At 39.3% G+C, this 19,470-nt stretch overlaps 1 protein-coding gene across 1 annotated transcript; it reads left to right on the top strand.

Annotated features, from left to right (window-relative positions):
* Positions 1-1,654: 1,654 nt before the first annotated feature.
* Positions 1,655-14,209, top strand: LOC117438879 (SHC-transforming protein 3-like; the record flags this gene model as incomplete). Its single annotated transcript, XM_034074269.1, is given in 10 exon segments — positions 1,655-1,706; positions 5,519-5,645; positions 6,783-6,948; positions 7,961-8,048; positions 8,988-9,029; positions 9,032-9,172; positions 11,404-11,630; positions 11,632-11,674; positions 11,677-11,699; positions 14,081-14,209. Coding segments are annotated over 10 exon segments (1,038 nt in total), but the record flags the coding sequence as incomplete, so codon positions are not given.
* Between the last annotated feature and the right edge of the window lie 5,261 nt (positions 14,210-19,470).

Raw genomic sequence — 19,470 nt, 5'->3', positions numbered from 1 at the left:
TTCTAGTCTTCACACTCACACTACCTTATAAGATGATCTATGATTTACTCAGTCATGAATCTAGCCATCAGCTGTATCTATACTAGTAAATAAAATGATCCCAGTCCTGTTTTCTGGCCTGAAATGGATAGTATAGTGAAATTTGCATCACACATTCACTGTCTTCCCTCCAGTGGTCTCTAGAGATTGATGCCCAGCACAACCTGGTTCTTCAGAATTTTTCAGAGCAGGGCATGGTGAAACCAGCACAGCCAGTCAAGGGAGAGTAGCAACATTAAACTTTATGGAAAACTGTGACAAGTCTCAGGCTTTACCTTGGCTCTGTTTTATTTGCTACTTTAGACATAACCCACTTTCTCATCCCCTTGACTTGTTGATGTGCATCATTACTTCCATGCAAGTCATTGCCAGGCACTCTGTCATAAGGAATACTGGACAAATGCTAGAGCTACTCTTCTATGCTCCGCTTTTTTTACAGACGAAGCTCATTACTGCTGTGTCGGAGTGCCTTCCAATAGCACATTAATGATATGCTACACATCTGTTACCATAACATGAATGTTGTCCATCATTTCCCTTGCTGCCTCCTTTTGAAAGAGATTGTAGACACACAGCACAATTAATTGTTTTGGATGGGGTTGTGGTTGTGTGTGCTTGCACTAGAGAAGTTGAGGTGAAGAGGTCTGTCTTTCAGCTGAAGATTGAGTTTGTTATGACATTAGATCTTCACATAGTTGTTCAATGGTCTTGGATCAGTTACCTGGAATTGCTTTGGTTATATTTATGCAGCTAGCTGCTGTGTATCCTATGCATACCTGTTAGATTTAGCTACACCTGACTAGCCAGGCGTGTCAGAAAATATCTAAGCAGAACTTCCTGATACATCAAGAATATATGTCATTTCCAGAGGTGCCAGCAGACCTCACATTTCTTGGAAATGCTGGCCTTTCTATTTCATCTGCACAATGGTGAAAGTCTGCACCGCCTGTGCACAGGAACATGAGGATGGCAGGACAGCTAGCAAAATATCCCTAAAGAAGATGTTGGCTTGGTCTTGCCAGAAAAATCCACTCAGCATGCAGAAACGGGGATGGCTGAAGCAGCACATGGGCTGGGGAAGGTGTCCTGGGATACTTCCTGTCATAGCCAAGACTGCGGCTGAGCACCCCTGTGCCATATGGCATTGTAGTCAGTAAACACACCTGCTTGTCACACATGATAAAATGGCATTGCTTAGTGTTTCTGAGGAACAGGGCTGTTACTCCCACTCTTTCTGCCTCAGAAACCAGTTGATTATTCATGTTCTGAACCAGAATCTCTAAGTAGTTTGAAGATGAGGACTTGTAATTCTATTCCCTTCTAAAAGAGGCCTGATCCAAATCCTATCAAATTTTTAATTCACTTTCCAGTGCTTTGGAAGATACTCACAAGTTCTGCTGGAATAGACCACATTCTGGAGAAAACAAAAGTGGTGGGATTAGTATCAAAACCCATAAGATTTTTTTGTGGAATTTAAGTAGTATACAGCTGCAGAGCAAAATATGTCATTTGAGGCTCTACCCACAGCAATATGCACACTCTGGACCGTGATCTTTTGCTATGATCAGTGCAAAGTTTTTTTGCATTCATTGTAGCTGTCTTAATTTTTTGACAGGATACAACTGACTATGTTGCATATGTAGCTAAGGATCCTGTTAATCGGAGAGGTAAGTTAGAAAATATCTATTTGGCACCTTTTTTCCTTTGAGAAATATGAATTATTCATGGTATAATTCAGTTGATTTTTTTTTCCCCAGGAAAAAAAGAATAAATGCAGACCAATAAAACAATTCTCTTTGACAGAGTAATGGAAAGGTTATGTAGCACAAAGGAACAGCCACACACAAGTCAGTTCTCAAACCTTGAGCCTAGAGGTCTTGCCTGTAGTTCATCTCCAAATATCACTTTGATTCTCTTCATCTCTTAAAATTAAATGCTTGCCTTAACTTGGCTGCATGAGCTTCTAGGCAACAGTTAACTCTCACCTACACCCAGTCACTACAGGAACTAAGCAGTTCTCTGATTAAGTCTCCTGATGAGGCAGCTGAATCTGTTAGGTCTTCTTGGTACATGCCTAATTCTTCCTGGCAGAATCAGATCCTTTACCAGGTAGTGAGCTTTTCAAGCCAGCTTGCTGGAGGCTCTAATCCTTGTTCTCAGTAAAGTTTTATTTAACATTGGTTGCTCTGTGAGTGAGCAGTCAGGGACAGCAAGACTCTCATTGATTGTCTTCAAAGACCTAGTTCAGATTCTTAAAAAATAAATTATGGAAAGTGCAAAATCACAGTCTGAAATAATAGGTACAGAAAATATTCCTGCTTGTAAGCAGAAAGCATGACTAGGTCTTAATGTTAGATACAAAGTATATTATGTACTTGAGAACCTACTTATTATTCATAGATTCATAGAGAAAGAAAGACTAGCTCCAAAAAAGGACTCAAGCACTTCCAACAGGAATTTCTGCAGAATACAGACACTTTCATTCCAAAATGTGAACTCTGCAGACCCTGAGCTGCCACCTACCATGGGCACAACTAATTCTACAGGTTCTGTATTTTGTCACGTTTAATGATTTTAAGTATCTTAACAACCTGTTGTGTCAGTGTGCAGAGATGTCCCAGACTTGAGAGAGTTAGCTCATAAATAATACCTGCACTAAATATACTGCTATGCTGAATGTCAGTGAAACACCTAGAAAACACAGTGAGTGGGAGGTATGGTGGATAGTCCAGTTCTTTGCCATGCTTGTAATGCTCCAACATGTGTCCCCAATTAGAAAGACTCTGGCATCAAAACTGCAGGCTGTATGGTGCAGACCTTCCCACCCCACCTGCTTTAGCAGTACCTTCTGGCAAACTGGAGACTGATTCAGTAGTTCTGAAAAGGTCTCAGTGGCAATACAGTGGACCAGTATCACAGACCAGATGTGGTGTACTCTAGGGTTTGGAGGAGCCCTGTGCTCTGTCTTCTGTTCCTGTGTAAGGGGATTTTATACATAAACTGTTTCATAGACTATGTCCCTTATATCTAAGTTGGATGTGTTTAGCCTTAGCTTCCTGTCACTGTTCCTTGTTGAGCTAGTCTATCCTAGATTGAGGAGTCATCTAACACCTGCTGTTGTCTTCCTGTAGGGTATTTAGTTCAAGCTATTTCTCAGTTTTTCCTTAGGAAAAGTCTGACAGGGTAAACTCTGTCAATCTTCAGCTGCAGTGCATGCCCTCCATCCTTCAGATAATTTCTGTTCCTCCTTTCATTTTTCTGCATTGTTTGAAAATGAAACAGGAAATGCTGGCCTGTTATTATTTGGAGTAATCTAGGATTAATGGACTGCAATCTATAACAGAGGCTGCACCTTCCCTCTTTCAACTATCACTGGTCAGTCTGTCAGTCTTTGTGTTACCTGCAAATAATTTAGAATTAGTCCAAATTTACTTCTTTATCTAGTGAAAAATGTTACTGCTGCTGTTACAGACACTAGCAATGATTGCTCTCACTGGCATATTAGACTCATTCTTCCCAAGAATGAAGCTCTCTTCATGCTTTATATTCTGGATCTAGCAAGCTAGAGACTGTCTGTCTTCTGCTGTAACATTCACAAGAAATCATCTCTGGTGTGAGCCAAAACTTTCTCATGCTTTTACAAGAAGCACATCTCTTACCTGCTGAAAGTCATTCATGTATCCAAGGAAACAGGTTACTCATTATGTCACCCACCAAAACTACTTAATGACTCATGCTTCATTTCAGCTCCAGAGAGTTTTTAGCAATGAGCAATGTAGTTCTTAAATCCACACTCTAGTTATAGAATACAGAAATTGTAGCTTTGGGTTGGCTTAACTACTTTTTGGTCCACGTTCTTGGTAGGTAAGGGTGCACTTTATTTGGGGGCTGCTTGCTCGCCTGCCCACCAGCAGAAGGAGTAAACAGCAAATGTCCTGCTGCTAGCCAGGTATGCTGTCTTTGAATGCACAGAGGACCTGTTTTTGACTGTTGAATCCACCTCCAGCATGCAGTTAAGGGCATTACTGCCTTGAATCAGGCATTGCCTCAGCATGCTGCTCAGCACAGCAGGTGCTATAAGGTTGAGAAGGAAGTATCATCGTCTCTGTTTAGCAGGGCAGCCACTGTGACTGGTGGCCATCTCAGGCTGTGAGAGGTGCTGCTGAGGGAGAGCATATATGCCCTGGTCATTGCATACTGGAATAATTGTAGTTTTTTTTGCCCTTTATTCTGGCTTCTTTCAAAAGTCTGTCCAGCAAGCTGAGAAATCATTGCTAAACTTCCTTAGTCTCCCTGTATTGTTTCAACTAAAATTATGTCACTAAATGTCAGGACCAACCCTTATTTGTCAATCAAAAGCATTTGATTCCACTGAGCTGGACTTAAAGTGTATACTAAAATGCAATTTTTAGCTGAAGAATTTATATTCAGGTTATTAAAAGCCGTTAGGGGTGATACAAATTAGTAACTCTAAAAAAGGTCCAACTGTACTGTGGCAAGACTTGGAAAAGAACTAGAGTTTCGAATTTAGTTCAGGCTGTAGCTGGTAGACTGTATGCTTTTTCCAGCACTGACTATGGAAAATGAACGTGCCTGTGTTTTTCTGAATATCATTTAGACTGTTAGCTTTCAGCATTCAAGACCCAGCTCCATTCCTGCAACATTAGGTGAAATCTTGTATGAGTTGCCTGTTTCATGTTGTCACATAAGATGATACTTCCAAACCACCCTCTGATTTAAAGCTGAGATGGATTTAGCTGCTCAGGCAGTTGATAAAGGTTTTCTCCATCTCCTATAGGAAGACAGCTTGTGTTGCCAGCCTCCCTCCTTACTTCCTCTGTCACACTGGGGTTCAGAGGAGGTGGCACATTGGGGGAGTGCTGGAGTTAATCGAGTCCTGGCTCTGTGCTCCCCACTGATTCTACAGTTTGCTGGGAGCATCTCCATACAAACAGGAAAAAGGTACCAAGCTCTGTATTACTGGAATCAAATAAACAAAATACTAGGAAGTATCCTAGTTATTTTTCCTCCCTCAGCTTGCCATTTGGGAAATTCTGGAAGCTCAGAGGAAGTGAGCAGCTTGCAAACTTGGCATGATTAGACATAAACCTGAAATGGTAATAAAATTGAGAAAAGCAAGGAAAGCTTTTTTTGTTGTTACTATCTACTAATATTTTTATAATATCAACTTAAATCTTTGTTGGAATTCTTATATAATCTATAGTATTTAGGTAATATCAAGTGAAAATTTATAGAACTGATTTCTGGTATTGCAGTTTGCACAACAGAGCGATTTTACATAACCTTCAAAAAGACCGCATTGCCTGAAATCCACTGTACCATTACTGGGTTTTATTGAAATGCTCACACCATGAATAGGGCAACTATACCTGACATGTAGGTGTTTTGTCATAGGTCAGTGAAACCCCACCATAACAACAATTATTTGCATGCACATGTGTCAAATTTTTTCATTTAGCTTGTCATATACTGGAATGCTCTGATGGCCTGGCCCAGGATGTCATCAGCACCATAGGGCAAGCATTCGAGCTTCGGTTTAAGCAATACTTGAGATGCCCTTCTAAGATACCTACTTTCCATGATAGGTGAGTGTGATTGCAGAAGACTGCTAAAGGATCTTCTTTAGCTTTGTATTTACTTAATAAAATGTGCTGTGGATGCAGTTGCTGGAGACAGACAGGATTTAAACACTTAAAAAAGAGATTTTCTGCTGATTAGCAAAGCAGCATTTGCCTAATGAATATGGAAGGAGCACAGTAATTTTAAGAGAATGGGCTAAATATGGGTTTCATAGTAAACTTATTGAAATGATCATATGTTTTCTGTTGTAGTTAGTAGGCAGAGTTGGATGGCCAAGAATGGATGTTATTTGTGGCATTCCTCATTGTTACTGTCATAGCAGCTCTATCAATTTAGATGAAGTAAGCTAGAGTTGCTGGGCTTCCAAAACTACTAGTGATGTCTCACTATTTCTGATATTAACCAGGATGAAGTTTTTAGGAATGTGATTTATTGTACAGAGGATTTGACTGTGTTGTTCTTTGGAGTATACAAAATCTGTCTGCTGGTATATGCCCCAAAAGGTTGGATATAGCATTCTCTTTTCTTTGGTGAGCTGTGTTTTTGATATGGATTATTATATGCTTGCTAATATTAGTATAAGTTTCAGTAAGCTCGTACCCTGTGTAATCTCTTATATCAGATGTAAAATGGGTATATAGTGAATATAAAATGCTACTATCCTGATCTGCAAGCATTTTGTACTCTTAGTTTACTTGTGTAAATGACTGTTAAATGCAGACTGAAACCACAAATCCTACCTCTTAACTTTCTGAAGTTCTTCCAGATTTATATTGGCGATAGAGCAGCCATAATTAAAGTCAAAGTTCTTCAGCATATTCAATCAATCAAGTAATAATATTACAAATACTACTGTAAGGTTAAATGAAATTGTTTGTTAATGTAGTTGTCTTTAAAGCTAAGAAAAACCATCCTTTACTCAGTATGAAGAATTTAATCCATTGTAAAGGGGGTTTTAGAGTTTGTCTAAGCAGAGAAAGCCTGCTGCATGATCCATCATGGCTTCCTGGTTTGTAATGGTAGCTGACTTGTCAAAATAATAGGCAGCAGTGAATCCCCTGGCAGACAGTCTTAATATGCTGCAAGTGTCAAGCTGTAAGTGACTTGCAAGCAAGGGGCAAAATAAAAACACTTTCTTACAGGATGCAGAGTTTTGATGAGCCATGGATGGAGGAAGATAATGAGCCAACAGAACAACATGCCTATTACAACAACATCCCAAATAAAATGCCCCCCCCTGGCGGCTTCATTGATGCCAGGCTCAAAGCAAGACTTCCCACTGCTGCAGATACAGCTCAGGTCAGTGTAGTTGCATCTCTGCCCTCCTGCTGATGGATCCCAAATTTTTTAAAAATGTGTATTTTAAGATGGTTACATCTGGACCATTTATAGCTCATAGTCCTTCATGTGTGGCTACCTTCCTTTTGAACAGGCAGCTACAAAATTAGGTTCAGAACAAACAAAAGGAGATGATTTCCTCATGGTGTTAAACGATTACACAGGTTCAAGGAAGAGAAATCCACTGAGAGTCACTACATCTGTATGCTCCAGAGAGTATAACATAATGCACACTAACTGGGAAAGGTTTGATGCAGAATAGTTTAAACATCTAGGACAATCATTACTAATGGTTCCTTATGTTAATAACTCAGCAGTGGTCAGTAACCAGTAGGTTTCCACCTCACGTTTCACTGAGATCAGCTTGGTTATCTCTGCCAACAAGTTTTGCTTTTGATAAGAGTCTCTGGATTCTAGATTTTGCTTTTGACAGCAATCTCTGCCATTGCTGTTGAAAGTTTGACTGTGGTATTGATGTAGCCAACTCCAAGAGGAGTTTTTCAGATGCAGCACACCTCTGCTTAATACAGAAGTGCCTTGTCTGTAGACAACATTCTTTCCTTCAATAACAGAATGCATCCCCTGGTACTGATCTGAGTTTTTCAGCTCATGCTTGGAGAGTGCTGGGGGCATCTTCTGGTCCCAGGTGTGTTTTCTGTGGAATGCTTTTCCAGGGCATAGTTGTCATGGCTTGTTGTTTAAAGACAAATGTATTGGAGGAGATAATGCATCATTTGAGATTGCAGGGGTTAATAAAAACAAGGAGCAGGGAAGTTTACACGAAGGTCACCATAATATCTTACTCCTACACAAATGCATTTTTGCTATATATATTCTGACACCATGATGAGTTGGAAATGAAGAGTGGGAGTACACAGAATACATGCCAAGGAAATTGTTAGAGCCCTTCATAATTTATCTAAGTATTTTAAAGGCAATTGAAAATTTCTTTGCACATGTGTCCATTCTAGTCTGCAGCCAGGACTGGGGAGGAGAGCAAATCTATTACCAGAATCGTCACTTAGGAGACAAATTCGGTGAAGACTGGCATCATGTGCCTGTTAAGCAAGGTGAGTTTTACTGGTTTTCACTGTAATACTGCAACAGGTCTCAGATGGACAAAGCGTGTGGAAGTCTGATGCCTCAAAGTCTTAAGTCAATGAACTACAGTTTGAGATACATTCCTTTTTAAAAAAATTTTAATGATGATGGCAGAGAAAAGCATTTGGTAATTACTTCTGGATAAATTATTAAATGCATACCTTCATAAAATCTCATCTTTCGCACAGCAGTTCACAAATAGAGTTGCCCCAAATCTTCAGTCATCTAGCTTGCCGTGTCTTAAAACTCCAGTGTATTTAAAGACAGGCTGTATGGTCTGTTCTGAAAATCTGACCCACTACAGTATGCAAGATGGAATTTCCAAACGAAGAGCATAATGTTAGCAGGATTTTTTAAATATGGAGCAATGCATGTGTTTGTGCATGATTTCTACTCCATGAATAATAAATAATGCTTAAACGTTCTTTTTGTTGTTGCCTATGAATTTTAAGCAAATCACATCAAAATATACACATGAAATTTCACCCTATCCACCTTTGTGTGACAGCTTTACTGTGTTTCTGGGGACACTTTTCAAATGCCAGAATATGTTATCTGCTGTTAGTCTGGACAGATTTGAGGATTTTACTCCATTTCCTCCTCTCATGGCTCCCCAGCCAAATATTATTTTTGAACACTGACAGTCTATATTTACAAAATTTTCTTTCTCCTGAATAATACGTGTCCCCAGACCCTCATTGAAAACTGGATACAGTGGAATATCCACATTGAAAATGGTTATAGTTCTGAATCCATTCATCAATATTTCTATTAGATACTGCAGTTATTGACTTTACATTTCTTCAGGAAGTTTTAAAACCTGTGGCAATGGGGTGTGATGTTAGTTAGTCATTATAACACTGTTCTGTCAAATACAAAAAGAAAATGAAAAATCTTGAACTTTATAGGATCTCTGGATATGCTGGAAGAGAAATCACAAGTAACCTCAACAGCAAAATGCCAACATACGTAAACACCCAGCATATAGATGTAGAAGCTCTACTGGCACTTCATGCAGATGCTGAAAGTACCTTCAGTGGAACAGCAGATGATACCAAAGCAAGCAGCCCAGGAAAGGATCTGTTTGACATGAGTAAGTTAGCTTCCTGTTCACTCCCTTTTCTAACAAGTGACCCAATATACTTATGTATTAGTTCTGTAAAAAAATATTACAAAATCCTCCAAATTTTAGTATTCCTGGTAGAATTACCATGAATTCTGGAGTTCAAGGTGGTTTCAAATAGAACTGAGTGAAAATAAGGGTGGCTGAAGATTTTAAGCTAGTTGAATTATATCTGAGTTGAGTTGCAGTCTATGCTATCTTTAGCATCACAGGCAACTACTTCAGAAGAAAAATCAGGAGGCTTGTTATGCAAGAAAGTGAAAGAGTGCATGGCTGGAGAATTAGCATCAGTCTGTCCTGTGAATATGTTACTAGGAAGTTAATACATACTACAAAAGCTTTGTGCAAGTTTCCCCTTACTTTGAGAGGAAATTAAAAGGCAGTTATCCCTTGCTCTGGATAGGCATACTATACAGATCTACCTATCTGTACCAAATTTGAAGTAATCTTTTCCAAAATTAGAATCATAAGCCATAGCTGTAAAAACTGCTTTAAAGCTTCAGTCATAATTTGATGTTGGTGCTACCCGTACACATTGTTTTCAGCCTTGAGGAGACACTTAAAAGGAAATACTGGGAAGCAGTATAATGCACAGAAAATTTTCTTTGTTTTTCTACTCTTCCTACCTCCAATCAGTTGTTGACACTGATATTTTCAATTCAGTTCACCTAATTAAGAGGCAGTGAGACAAAAGCAGTTGGTGCCTATATGTTATTTGTAAAATAACATATCTGCGTTTTCTGTTATCTCAGTGTACATAAAACTGTCTTCCTGGCATGTTTTTGCTGAGGTATGACTCTATTTCCACAGCCTGGGGAGATTCTGGATTGAAAAGGAAGGGTGAGGAAAGAAACTTGAGAGAGTATGTGTTTGTAAATATAGATCTGAAATGAGAGAATTCTGCTGTCTGAAATCAGAGATGTTAACCTTGATTTCTAAGAGGCTATGCCCTTAAAACCTGCATATGCTTGCTTCCATTTTGTACACATCCCTTTTCCTAAGAATAGGGAAAACCATTTTCTTGTCTTCCAATCTTCATTAACCTTTACTAACTACTGGATCATTGAGGAAAAAGTAGTATTAGAAAATGTATCACCTAGCCTTAAGTTAGTAGTTTGTCAAGATAAGCATATTTAGCTCAGTGCAGGAGTGCAATGAAGACATATATAAGTTTGGTTCATAAGAATCAGCTGAAGTATCAATAAGCTGTGGACAGCACAGTATTACCCTATTTCTCTGAGCTAAATTAACCTCTCTGTGGCCTCATACAAACATGGCTACATACACCTTGCATCTGAGCAGACTATTTAGATCTGGTGTATTGTTCCACCATATTGCTCTGCAGATGTCCTTGCCTAAGATCAGTGGGAAAAGAATAACATCTCTTTTTAATATGCAGTAGTTGGTCAGATGGAGATCTGGCAAGAGGAAGGAGCTTCCAATAAGTAAGTACAGCATATAATGAAGCACCAACTGACCTATTTACAGTTTCTGTAAGATTGTTTGGATCTGTAATGACACATCTTTCTATTCCACTCTACAGAAAGTAACACTGAGGTTCAGGATATAGCTGAGGTTTAAAAGATGTTTTCCCCGAGGCTGATTTCAGCTAAGTAAACCACATTAAAGGTGTTAGCGTAAGTTGCAAAGTCCTCTTCATAGGTGGAGACTAGGGGTAGGCTGAGTGGTAAAGATTGGTTGATTCATTCTAGACATACCCGTGGGCTGGAGACTCAGTAATGGATTATTTTTAAATTAATATGTTGTTTCAAGAGAGACCAGATATAATGAAATTGGGTAACCATATTGTGCAATTTATTTGAAATGAAACTGTCTGATGTACCTGGTAAGGCAAAAAAAGAGCTCTGCCTGGTACCGGGGCATATAAATGCAACTGTTGACAATAGCCATTACCAAAATAAAAAACAGTTAACTATCAAAACCTCCTGCCAAGGTTTTGCTCTGTATTTTACCAGCATATTTCTGTGCATAACATACATTTTTAACATATTACACTCCTCAATCTCAATAAAATCCTTTGATCAGTAGGCTTAGCAGTGTACCTTACCTCAGTTTTTTCATAAAAATTAAGGGTGTGGCTATAACACAAATTAAATCTAGTTAAGACATCTGAATATCACCATTTTTTAACATGATTTATCTATGAATGATCTTGTCATTGTTTCCGTTTTCACAACCAGAACCGTTTGAAGATGCCCTCAAGAACCAAACATCTGCGGCTGCATTGAGGAAATCCACCTCCACAGGATGCACCAGTCCTCTTTTATCCAGACGAGCTGACTGGACTGTAGCTGAAGACCTGAGTGCAGAGCCGTGGTACCAAGGAGAGATGAGCAGGAAAGAAGCAGAACAGCTATTAAAGAAATGTGGAGACTTCCTCGTGAGGAAGAGTACCACGAATCCTGGCTTCCTATGTGCTGACAGGCCTGCACAATGGACAAGCCAAGCATCTTCTTTGGTGGACCCAGAAGGAACTGTAAGCACTGACCTCCTCAGTAATACAGGAGGTTTCTGACAACATATTTTCTCTAACGTGTTTGATCTTATTTACAGCTTTTTAACAACTGATCATACTACAGCCTCATATCTCTAATATGCCATCACATCCCTAATTCTCTCCCTCGTGCCTAGCAGAAGACCCACTGCATGATTTTTGCACATTGCAGGGAACCTTAGGGACCTGATTCCCTAACAAGGTCAAGTTTTAGGCCACTGCAGTACTCTCTTAGTCAAATGTGCAGCTTAGCCACTTCTTTAACCTTCCTGCTGGGAAGCTCCTATTGACTGTGCAAGTTTGGGCCTGCATGCCAGCATAAGCCAGGGATTATGTACAGGAAACTGTACTGGGGAACTGGGGTAAACCTGCTCCAGCTGCACAGGAACACCCTTGGCTGATAAAGGGACCCTCCAGCAGTATGGATGGAGAGGGCAAGGGAAGCTCCAGTTTTCTGTGTCTGCCTGGTCCTTGTTCTGGGGGAGGCTTAGTCTCATCTGAAAGAATTCTTGGTTCCTGGTAGCAAAGGTAGGCAACTCCTTTTCCTCTGTTAAAGGGCAACTTTAGATGACAAGCGCCAAAGTAAATGAGAAACTCACACAGAGGAGTTAGTCTGTTGGCATCAGTTTCAGATGAGAAACCCGTGGCAGAATTATGCTGGTCCTCCAGAGTCTGTAATGCTGTGGTGAGAAATGCCAGTGGTATTTGCTGTAATTACTTTTGCTATATGAGGGCCAGTCAAAGAATGGTTTTGCACTGTTTAGGTGCCAGCCACCTAGTCCTGGGCTTGACTGGAACATCAGCCTGGTGAACTGGCCCTTCACCTCCTTTGCTAAACTTTTGCAGCAGTTTGGTGACCCTGGTAGCAGGGTCCTCCTAGTTCTCCTTTCAACATAAACCCACAAATAGCTGTTACAGGCTCCTCAGGGAAAGCACTGATGCTCTGTCCTATCAGGAGCTCTTCTGCTTTGCTAACTGCATGAAGTACTGTGGGTGACTCCCGGAACATTTCCTCCTGCAGAGGACAGGAAGACTGCTTCTAAGAGCAGCACTAATTTGCTGACCTCCTTGTGTAGGTACCTGCTTGTTCTCTGTACCTAATCCCCTCCCTCAGGCTACTTGTGATGTGGCCTTATGGCCCAAATGGCTCTGAATCTCCTTGCTCAGGAGGCACAGCTTTCCACAGCTGTGTTTTACATTAGCTGCACTGTCTATATGATTTGTGGGATCCTGACACAGATCCTGAGCAGCCCTATTTACAGCTTGTGAGAGTGGAGAGTCATCAATAAAATGCCAGTGTGTGGCCAGCCGGGGCATTGTGCCAGTGGCTTACATCTCTTCTGTGTGGCCTCAGCATGATCATTCATAATCACACAAAAGTTACCTGAGAATTCATTTCACACACAAATTTCCCAGCTACATGTTACAGCGCTTCAGGGTGTGTTTTCAGAGCAGGGTTAACTGTCCAGTTTCTTCTGCTATCATCCAGCTTACAAAAAAAAAAAAAAAAAAAAACCAAAACCCAAAACCCCAAACTCTAGTTTAGGTAAGGAAGCTGTTAAATGGAGGACTGTAGGATTTTTGCTGGATTTGGAATTAGGGCTTGAACTCTGGTGACTGGCAGAGCATATCACTTGTTGTGAGAAAAATCTCAGCTGAGTTAAATGCCTGAAAATGTGCTATTCTGCATACAGATAAGGAAAGTTACTACTATTTTAAAGACATCTTTTCATTTTGAAAGCTTAGAATAATTACAGAAAGTGATGTTTCAAAGCAGAATTGGGAGAGCCTGCTGGTTTCTTCAGTGACTCAGCTACCTCCAGACTGAGCAGATAGCATCGTTTGCCATCAGAATTGTTGTTTGTATTTTTACCCTGTGACATCCTCTGCTATGTTTCTGGTAGTTGTGCTAGAATTTAATGATTAAGACTGAAATATTTCAAGAGAGGTGCACACCACCACATTAGCTGGCTTTGGAAATTTTTAACAAAAGTTGTTCTCTGTTTCTGAGAAAGGTTCAAGGAAAATAGATTACATGCCTCACTTCAGAACAGTGCTTATAGGCTTTTGCTTGAGGCAGTGTACAGCCATCTCAATAGAAAGTTTTCAAGCAGATCTATTAAAAAGAGTATAGAAGTAGACTGGCCCATAGGTAGCATGCAAAATATCTGTTTGGAGAAAATAGAGGGAGTAAGAGACAAAAACTCTGGAAATGCCAAATTTCCATTGATTTTGGTAGAAAGGGATGAGTCTCTAAAACATGGTAAATTGTGACATCTTATTCTTAGACAATTTTAGTGTGAAGTTAAGAGAAAAAGTATTTTGCTCTTTAATTTATCTTCTTTCACCCTTTTTTTTTAAAGGTTCGCACAAAAGATCGTGTCTTTGACAGCATAAGTCATCTCATCAATCACCATCTTGAGAATAATTTGCCAATAGTTTCTTCTGGGAGTGAGCTCTGCCTGCAGCAGCCTGCTGAGAGGAAGTACTGACTCCAGATAACTATTTTAGTTTTGTAATTTGTAAGCTATAACAGGTAGAATTACAGATCTGAAAAAAAAACCATGTACACTAAAAAAATTATGGATATTCACATATATTTCATCAATATGTTTATTTAGGTTTAAGAAGCCCCATTTCAGATGGTACACTTGAAAATTCTCAATGCTTTATGTAGACATGACGTCACAGCGGAAGGCTTTCTTAAAAAGTAATCTAAATGAAATTGTTCAGATTCTCTAATGTGAATATGATAGTGTATATATACACATTATATATATAAATACAATATATATTTATATTTTTCAAGTCAGTCTGTTGATGGTATAGAACTATCTTCTGCGCCATGTGTTTTTACCAGAAGAAAAATTCCAACTGTAATTGTTCAGATAAAATGGAATTCATCAATCTCAATTTCTTAAGAAAAGGAGTATTGGGAATCTTATTTCTGCTTTTACCTAAGAAGCACAACTATGGGGATCACAAGTGGATTATGCTTGTTAGCCATGGAAGGAGTCTGAATTCAGCAATTAATATTCCAACTCAGAAATTTAACATAAAATGGTTTTTAAAAGCATTATTCAGTGTCACTGATACTGAAATAATTTTCTCTTTCTGATGTCAAGTTTGAATTCTTATATGATGCTACTCAAAACATTTGTATCTTGCTTTGACAATGATTTTGTGTGATCTCTCTGTGTATAAAATGTGTGCATTTGATTTTTCTAATGATAATTATAACAATATTCAGTAACTTTAGTTTATTAATTTAAGTGCTAGGGCTATTTATAAATAGTTCTCTGCTTATAGTGAAGATCTAGGGTGTCCTTGATTACCAGTGTCCAATGAGGTGTTACATACCAATTAGGCAAGTCCAAATAACTTGCGTTTAATAGGTTTAGTACAAGACGTACATGGTTGTTTCAGAGACATAACTGAAAAAATCTTTTCTTCTTATAAATAGTGAAAACTATCATGGCTCAGTGGCCATTTGCATTTACCTACCAAAACCTTCACTTCGGCCTTCAACAAGTGATAGGTATTGCAAATATACTGCTTTTCTGTAAATATCAAAGTTGAAAAAAACACATGTACTAAAGATGCATTTCTAGCAAAAATGTCCTTGGCTTTTGGTACTGGGAAGGTTTTTAGAAAGATTTGTACTCTTCAAATGCAAACACTACATGAAGTTATTTCCCTATTTACAAAGCTTATCAAAGCCAAATTCAATAGACATAGCTCCTACAAAGGCAAAGTTTGTGCCAAAGTAAGGATTTAGCCTTCAGTGTTCCAAGGTTGTCTCTAGCACCAGTATCTCAAATCAAATCTTCAGACCTGATTCATAAAGGCGTGGACTCAGCAGGGTAAGTCAAGGTTAAGCACCTGCCTACCTTGAAGTAGTCAATACTTAAATCTACTTAAATTAGATTTGGTTTTCAGAATCTGCTCAGTTTAAAAATTTGTCAGACTACAAGCGAACTGACTGAAGGAGTCATTCAGGTAGGATCATCTATTAAAATTCTGATATACTTTGCCTATACCTTCTGTTTTGAAATATAGTGAAGTTTGCAACTTGGAAGTTTGGGTTTGCTTGATCTCAAGAACAAAAATGGTTGAGGCACCTAAGACGAATCATATGAGCAGTGAATAAAAATACACTTTTTTATTCAGACATTCAGAAGCCAAACCATGATATTAGTGAACCAAATGCTTGTGATTAATTTTGTTGCGAATACTTAATTAGTTGTTGTTTCTAGATCTGGGTGGGAACTGAGCAAAGGAAAGAAATTAAATGCTGCATTGCAACCAAATCAGTATGGTGCTGAGGTTAGTGGAATTCTTACATTTGGGTTGTTCTTTTACCAGGGTGGAAATTGCAAAGGAACATGAGATCTTATACCCCCAAAGCAGTATTCATTGAAACAACTTTATCTAAGAGCACCCATGTCTCACCATATTCCAGCTTCAGTATATCAGTTGCCACCATTTCTGTCATGTATAATATTTGTCATATCATGCTCCCATCTCTATAGCCGCATCCTAGAAAGTGTTTAGTGTGATTAATAACTAATTATAGGAGAAGGCCTCTTTTTTTTACTTTCAGTGTTGTATATCACTTCAGTAAGAACCAGATGCCAAACCCCTTAGGTGCCTTCAAAAATCCCACCTGCTGCCTATGTCAGTTTTAGTTTCCTAAATACCCTGTCAGTGTATGCCTGAAGAATGTGACAAGATATGGGTGTATGAATGAAGGCACTAAATATACACAGAAATAAGAGTCTAAATTTTTTTACCATCTTTAATAACTTAGCAGCCACTTAGCTGCATGTTTTGGAAATTAAAGCAGGTGGCAAGGAGACACAAAGTGAAACAGCTTGACAGAAATATTTAATTCCCCAGACTACCTTTCACAAACTCTGCCTCCAGGAAAAATGTGGCTATTTTAAGCTGCTCTATCAGCACAGCCAATTTGACCAGCTCACCACGCACATTGATGATGCAAATGTTACACGTAGCTTAATCGGATGAACTTTGGCCCTAGGTAATGGTAGTGCCTTTGGGCTGCAACAATGCCCCTGCTGCCACAATGGTCCAGCAGATTCTGTCTGGCCAGGTGTGGTGATCCAGAGGCTTTTCTAAGTCACTGAGAACCAAATGACCTCAAAGCTGCCAAGGAAGAAGGGGCATGTGGACCAATCAATTGTCCTTTTGTGGATCCTGCCATTGTTTTGTGTCACTGTTACTCTGTAGGTTTAGCTTTTCCCTATATGAAAATGATATAAAAAACTGCATAGACATTTGGATAGCAGTTCCAAACCTGTTTTTGTTAGAGATCAACAACAGCTAATTGAACCTGCTAGAGAGGCAGGGCTCATTCTATGAAAGGCATTTAAGAGACAGCAATTTAAGAGAAGTTATGAGATGGGCTCAAATGCTGTGCAACTGGCTGAAAACCAGACTGCTGACAGCATAATAATTTGAGGCCTTTTAATGTTTACCTTTGGTTCTGAGTCCCCTTAACCTTTTGTTTTACTTTTTTATGCAATCCAAAAGGCTGGAACCTTGCTGGTGATAATTCAGTACTGTGACTTTAAAAAGGGGGATTTTACTTGAATGAACAGATTTACTAGAGGCAATAGAAATCACTTGTGTTTAGACAATATGATGGCATCCTTTGATTTTTCCCAAGAGAGAGCTGAGCAGTCAGAAATGAAACTCTAAATATCCTGCAATACTGACTACATTGATTTTGAGTAGTATCTGATTATCAGTTTTGATTCCAGCTTAGTTGGCAACTATGTGAATTCTGGGCAATGAAAACACAGTCAATTCCTCCAAGCAAAGACTTTCAGGAGTTGAACCAAATGCTTCTGATTCATTTATTGTAGGTCTAGAATGAATACTAGGATAATAAAAATGTCCAGCATGGCTGGTAGTGGTAGACTGGATATTGAGGTACAGTTGTGTTCTCAAACTTTCAGTTACTTTAGATGCTTCAGAAGCACAGAAACCTCAAAGGTAGAAAATGTGATTTGAAAACTGAATTACCTTCTGACTTCAGTGTGTGTTTGCTCAGAGTGAGGGCTCCCCAGGTTTCCTTCCCTAAAGCAAAAAAAGGATGTTCAAATTGGCCATGCCTGGGTGGAGATTATAAGAGGTGATAAAATTTCCATGGCTTACTGCTTGCCTCCCTGCCCAGGACTTTGCGTACACAGTGAGGATAGAAGGTTATACAGTAGCTTCCCCCACATCTTACAGAGTTCACAGTGGAGGTAACACTAGTTCTGTCAGAAACCTTCTGCCACACATGTTCAGTAAAAGCTTGAACAAAGGACGTAGTCCCTGGGACCAGGATTTGAGTGCAAAACGCACACTGTCACCAGAAGAAAATGGTTTACTAACACTGTGGCAAATGTCCACCTGACAGCACTAGATTATCTGTATCCTGGGTTCATTCTTTTTATCCTCTGTAGAATAATATCTCACATTTCTTATTGTGGTCCCCAGGCATCATGTTGTACAGTAAGGTTTGGAGAATTTAAAGAAATGCATACCACGGTGTGATTGCTGCAGGCACACCAAGTGCCAGATGCCAGCTACAATGTATTCATAATAGAATTGATGCATATTTAAGTATTTGTAAGTAGCAAATGCTCCATTTGAAACTTACAGCTTTGTAGCCTCCAGGAAATTTGCAGCTCTAAAGGGGAAATTTGGAACTTGTGAATGTTCTAACGAAAGGTTACAAATCCTGTTTTCAAGCCTTTGTTCTTAGCATCCAATGTCTATCTGAAGTGAGTGGCAGAACCAAGAATTTATATTAAGTAAATCGTATTTGCATAAATGAAGTCTAAGCCGAAGTAACAGACACACTTCCCTTTTTATCTTTCAAACATTTTCAAAATATGTCTGCATAACATCCAAATTCAGGTTTACCTAGTCTATGTCCAAAAATAGATTGATTTGCATGCTCTTGTTGCTTGAACCTAGGGTTGCACTCTCCACACATCCATGCTTGTTCAAAGCTGTCAGAAGGAGAAATTCCCAGTAAGAGCTTTGTGCTCAGCTGTACTTACTCTACTAACTCACACACCAGTGTCTGTGGACCTTGCTCACATCTGCATTGGATGCAGCTGGGATGAGGCAGGCCTTTGGAAAAGATAACATGGACAAATTTGCCTGCAGTTAACCAGAGGCTTGGATAGGCAGTGGAAAGCTGTCTTGGCAGAGGAAACCCCAGGGATAAGAAATGTGAAACCTGGAAATATGAGCCAATAGGCACGTAAGCAACTAATGGGAACTGCAAAATACTCAGGCATGACTATCGCACATGTCTTTTTTGGGACACATACGTTGATAAGACCTGATCTATTTTTCTGCATACTCCAACATAAGCTTCTTTTATGGCTTCCACTAAGAAAAAGTGTGGCATTTTTTTGCCTCAGTAAGGGGGCTGAGATTTCAGAGCTGCACATTTCTAGCAAAAGTACCACATAACAGTGTTTTAAATCTTTTTTTTTTGACAACAGAACAGGCCATGGAAACCCAAAGGAAAGAAGAAAAAAGCTAAAGCTGGGTGGACTCATTCTGCTACCCCACTTCGTAGGAGATAGCACAGATGACTCAGAAAAGGAAGGTAGCCTCAGATTTGAGATTAAGATGCAGATCTACATTTTATGTAACTGTTGTGAAGGTAAAATAACATATAGGCCAAATGACAAGTTTTTCCAGCAGTCCTTCTTACTTTTCCTTG

Source organism: Melopsittacus undulatus, unplaced genomic scaffold, assembly GCF_012275295.1.
Source record: "Melopsittacus undulatus isolate bMelUnd1 unplaced genomic scaffold, bMelUnd1.mat.Z mat_scaffold_763_arrow_ctg1, whole genome shotgun sequence".
Lineage (NCBI taxonomy): Eukaryota > Metazoa > Chordata > Aves > Psittaciformes > Psittaculidae > Melopsittacus > Melopsittacus undulatus.
This window is presented reverse-complemented; position numbering and strand designations above follow the sequence as displayed.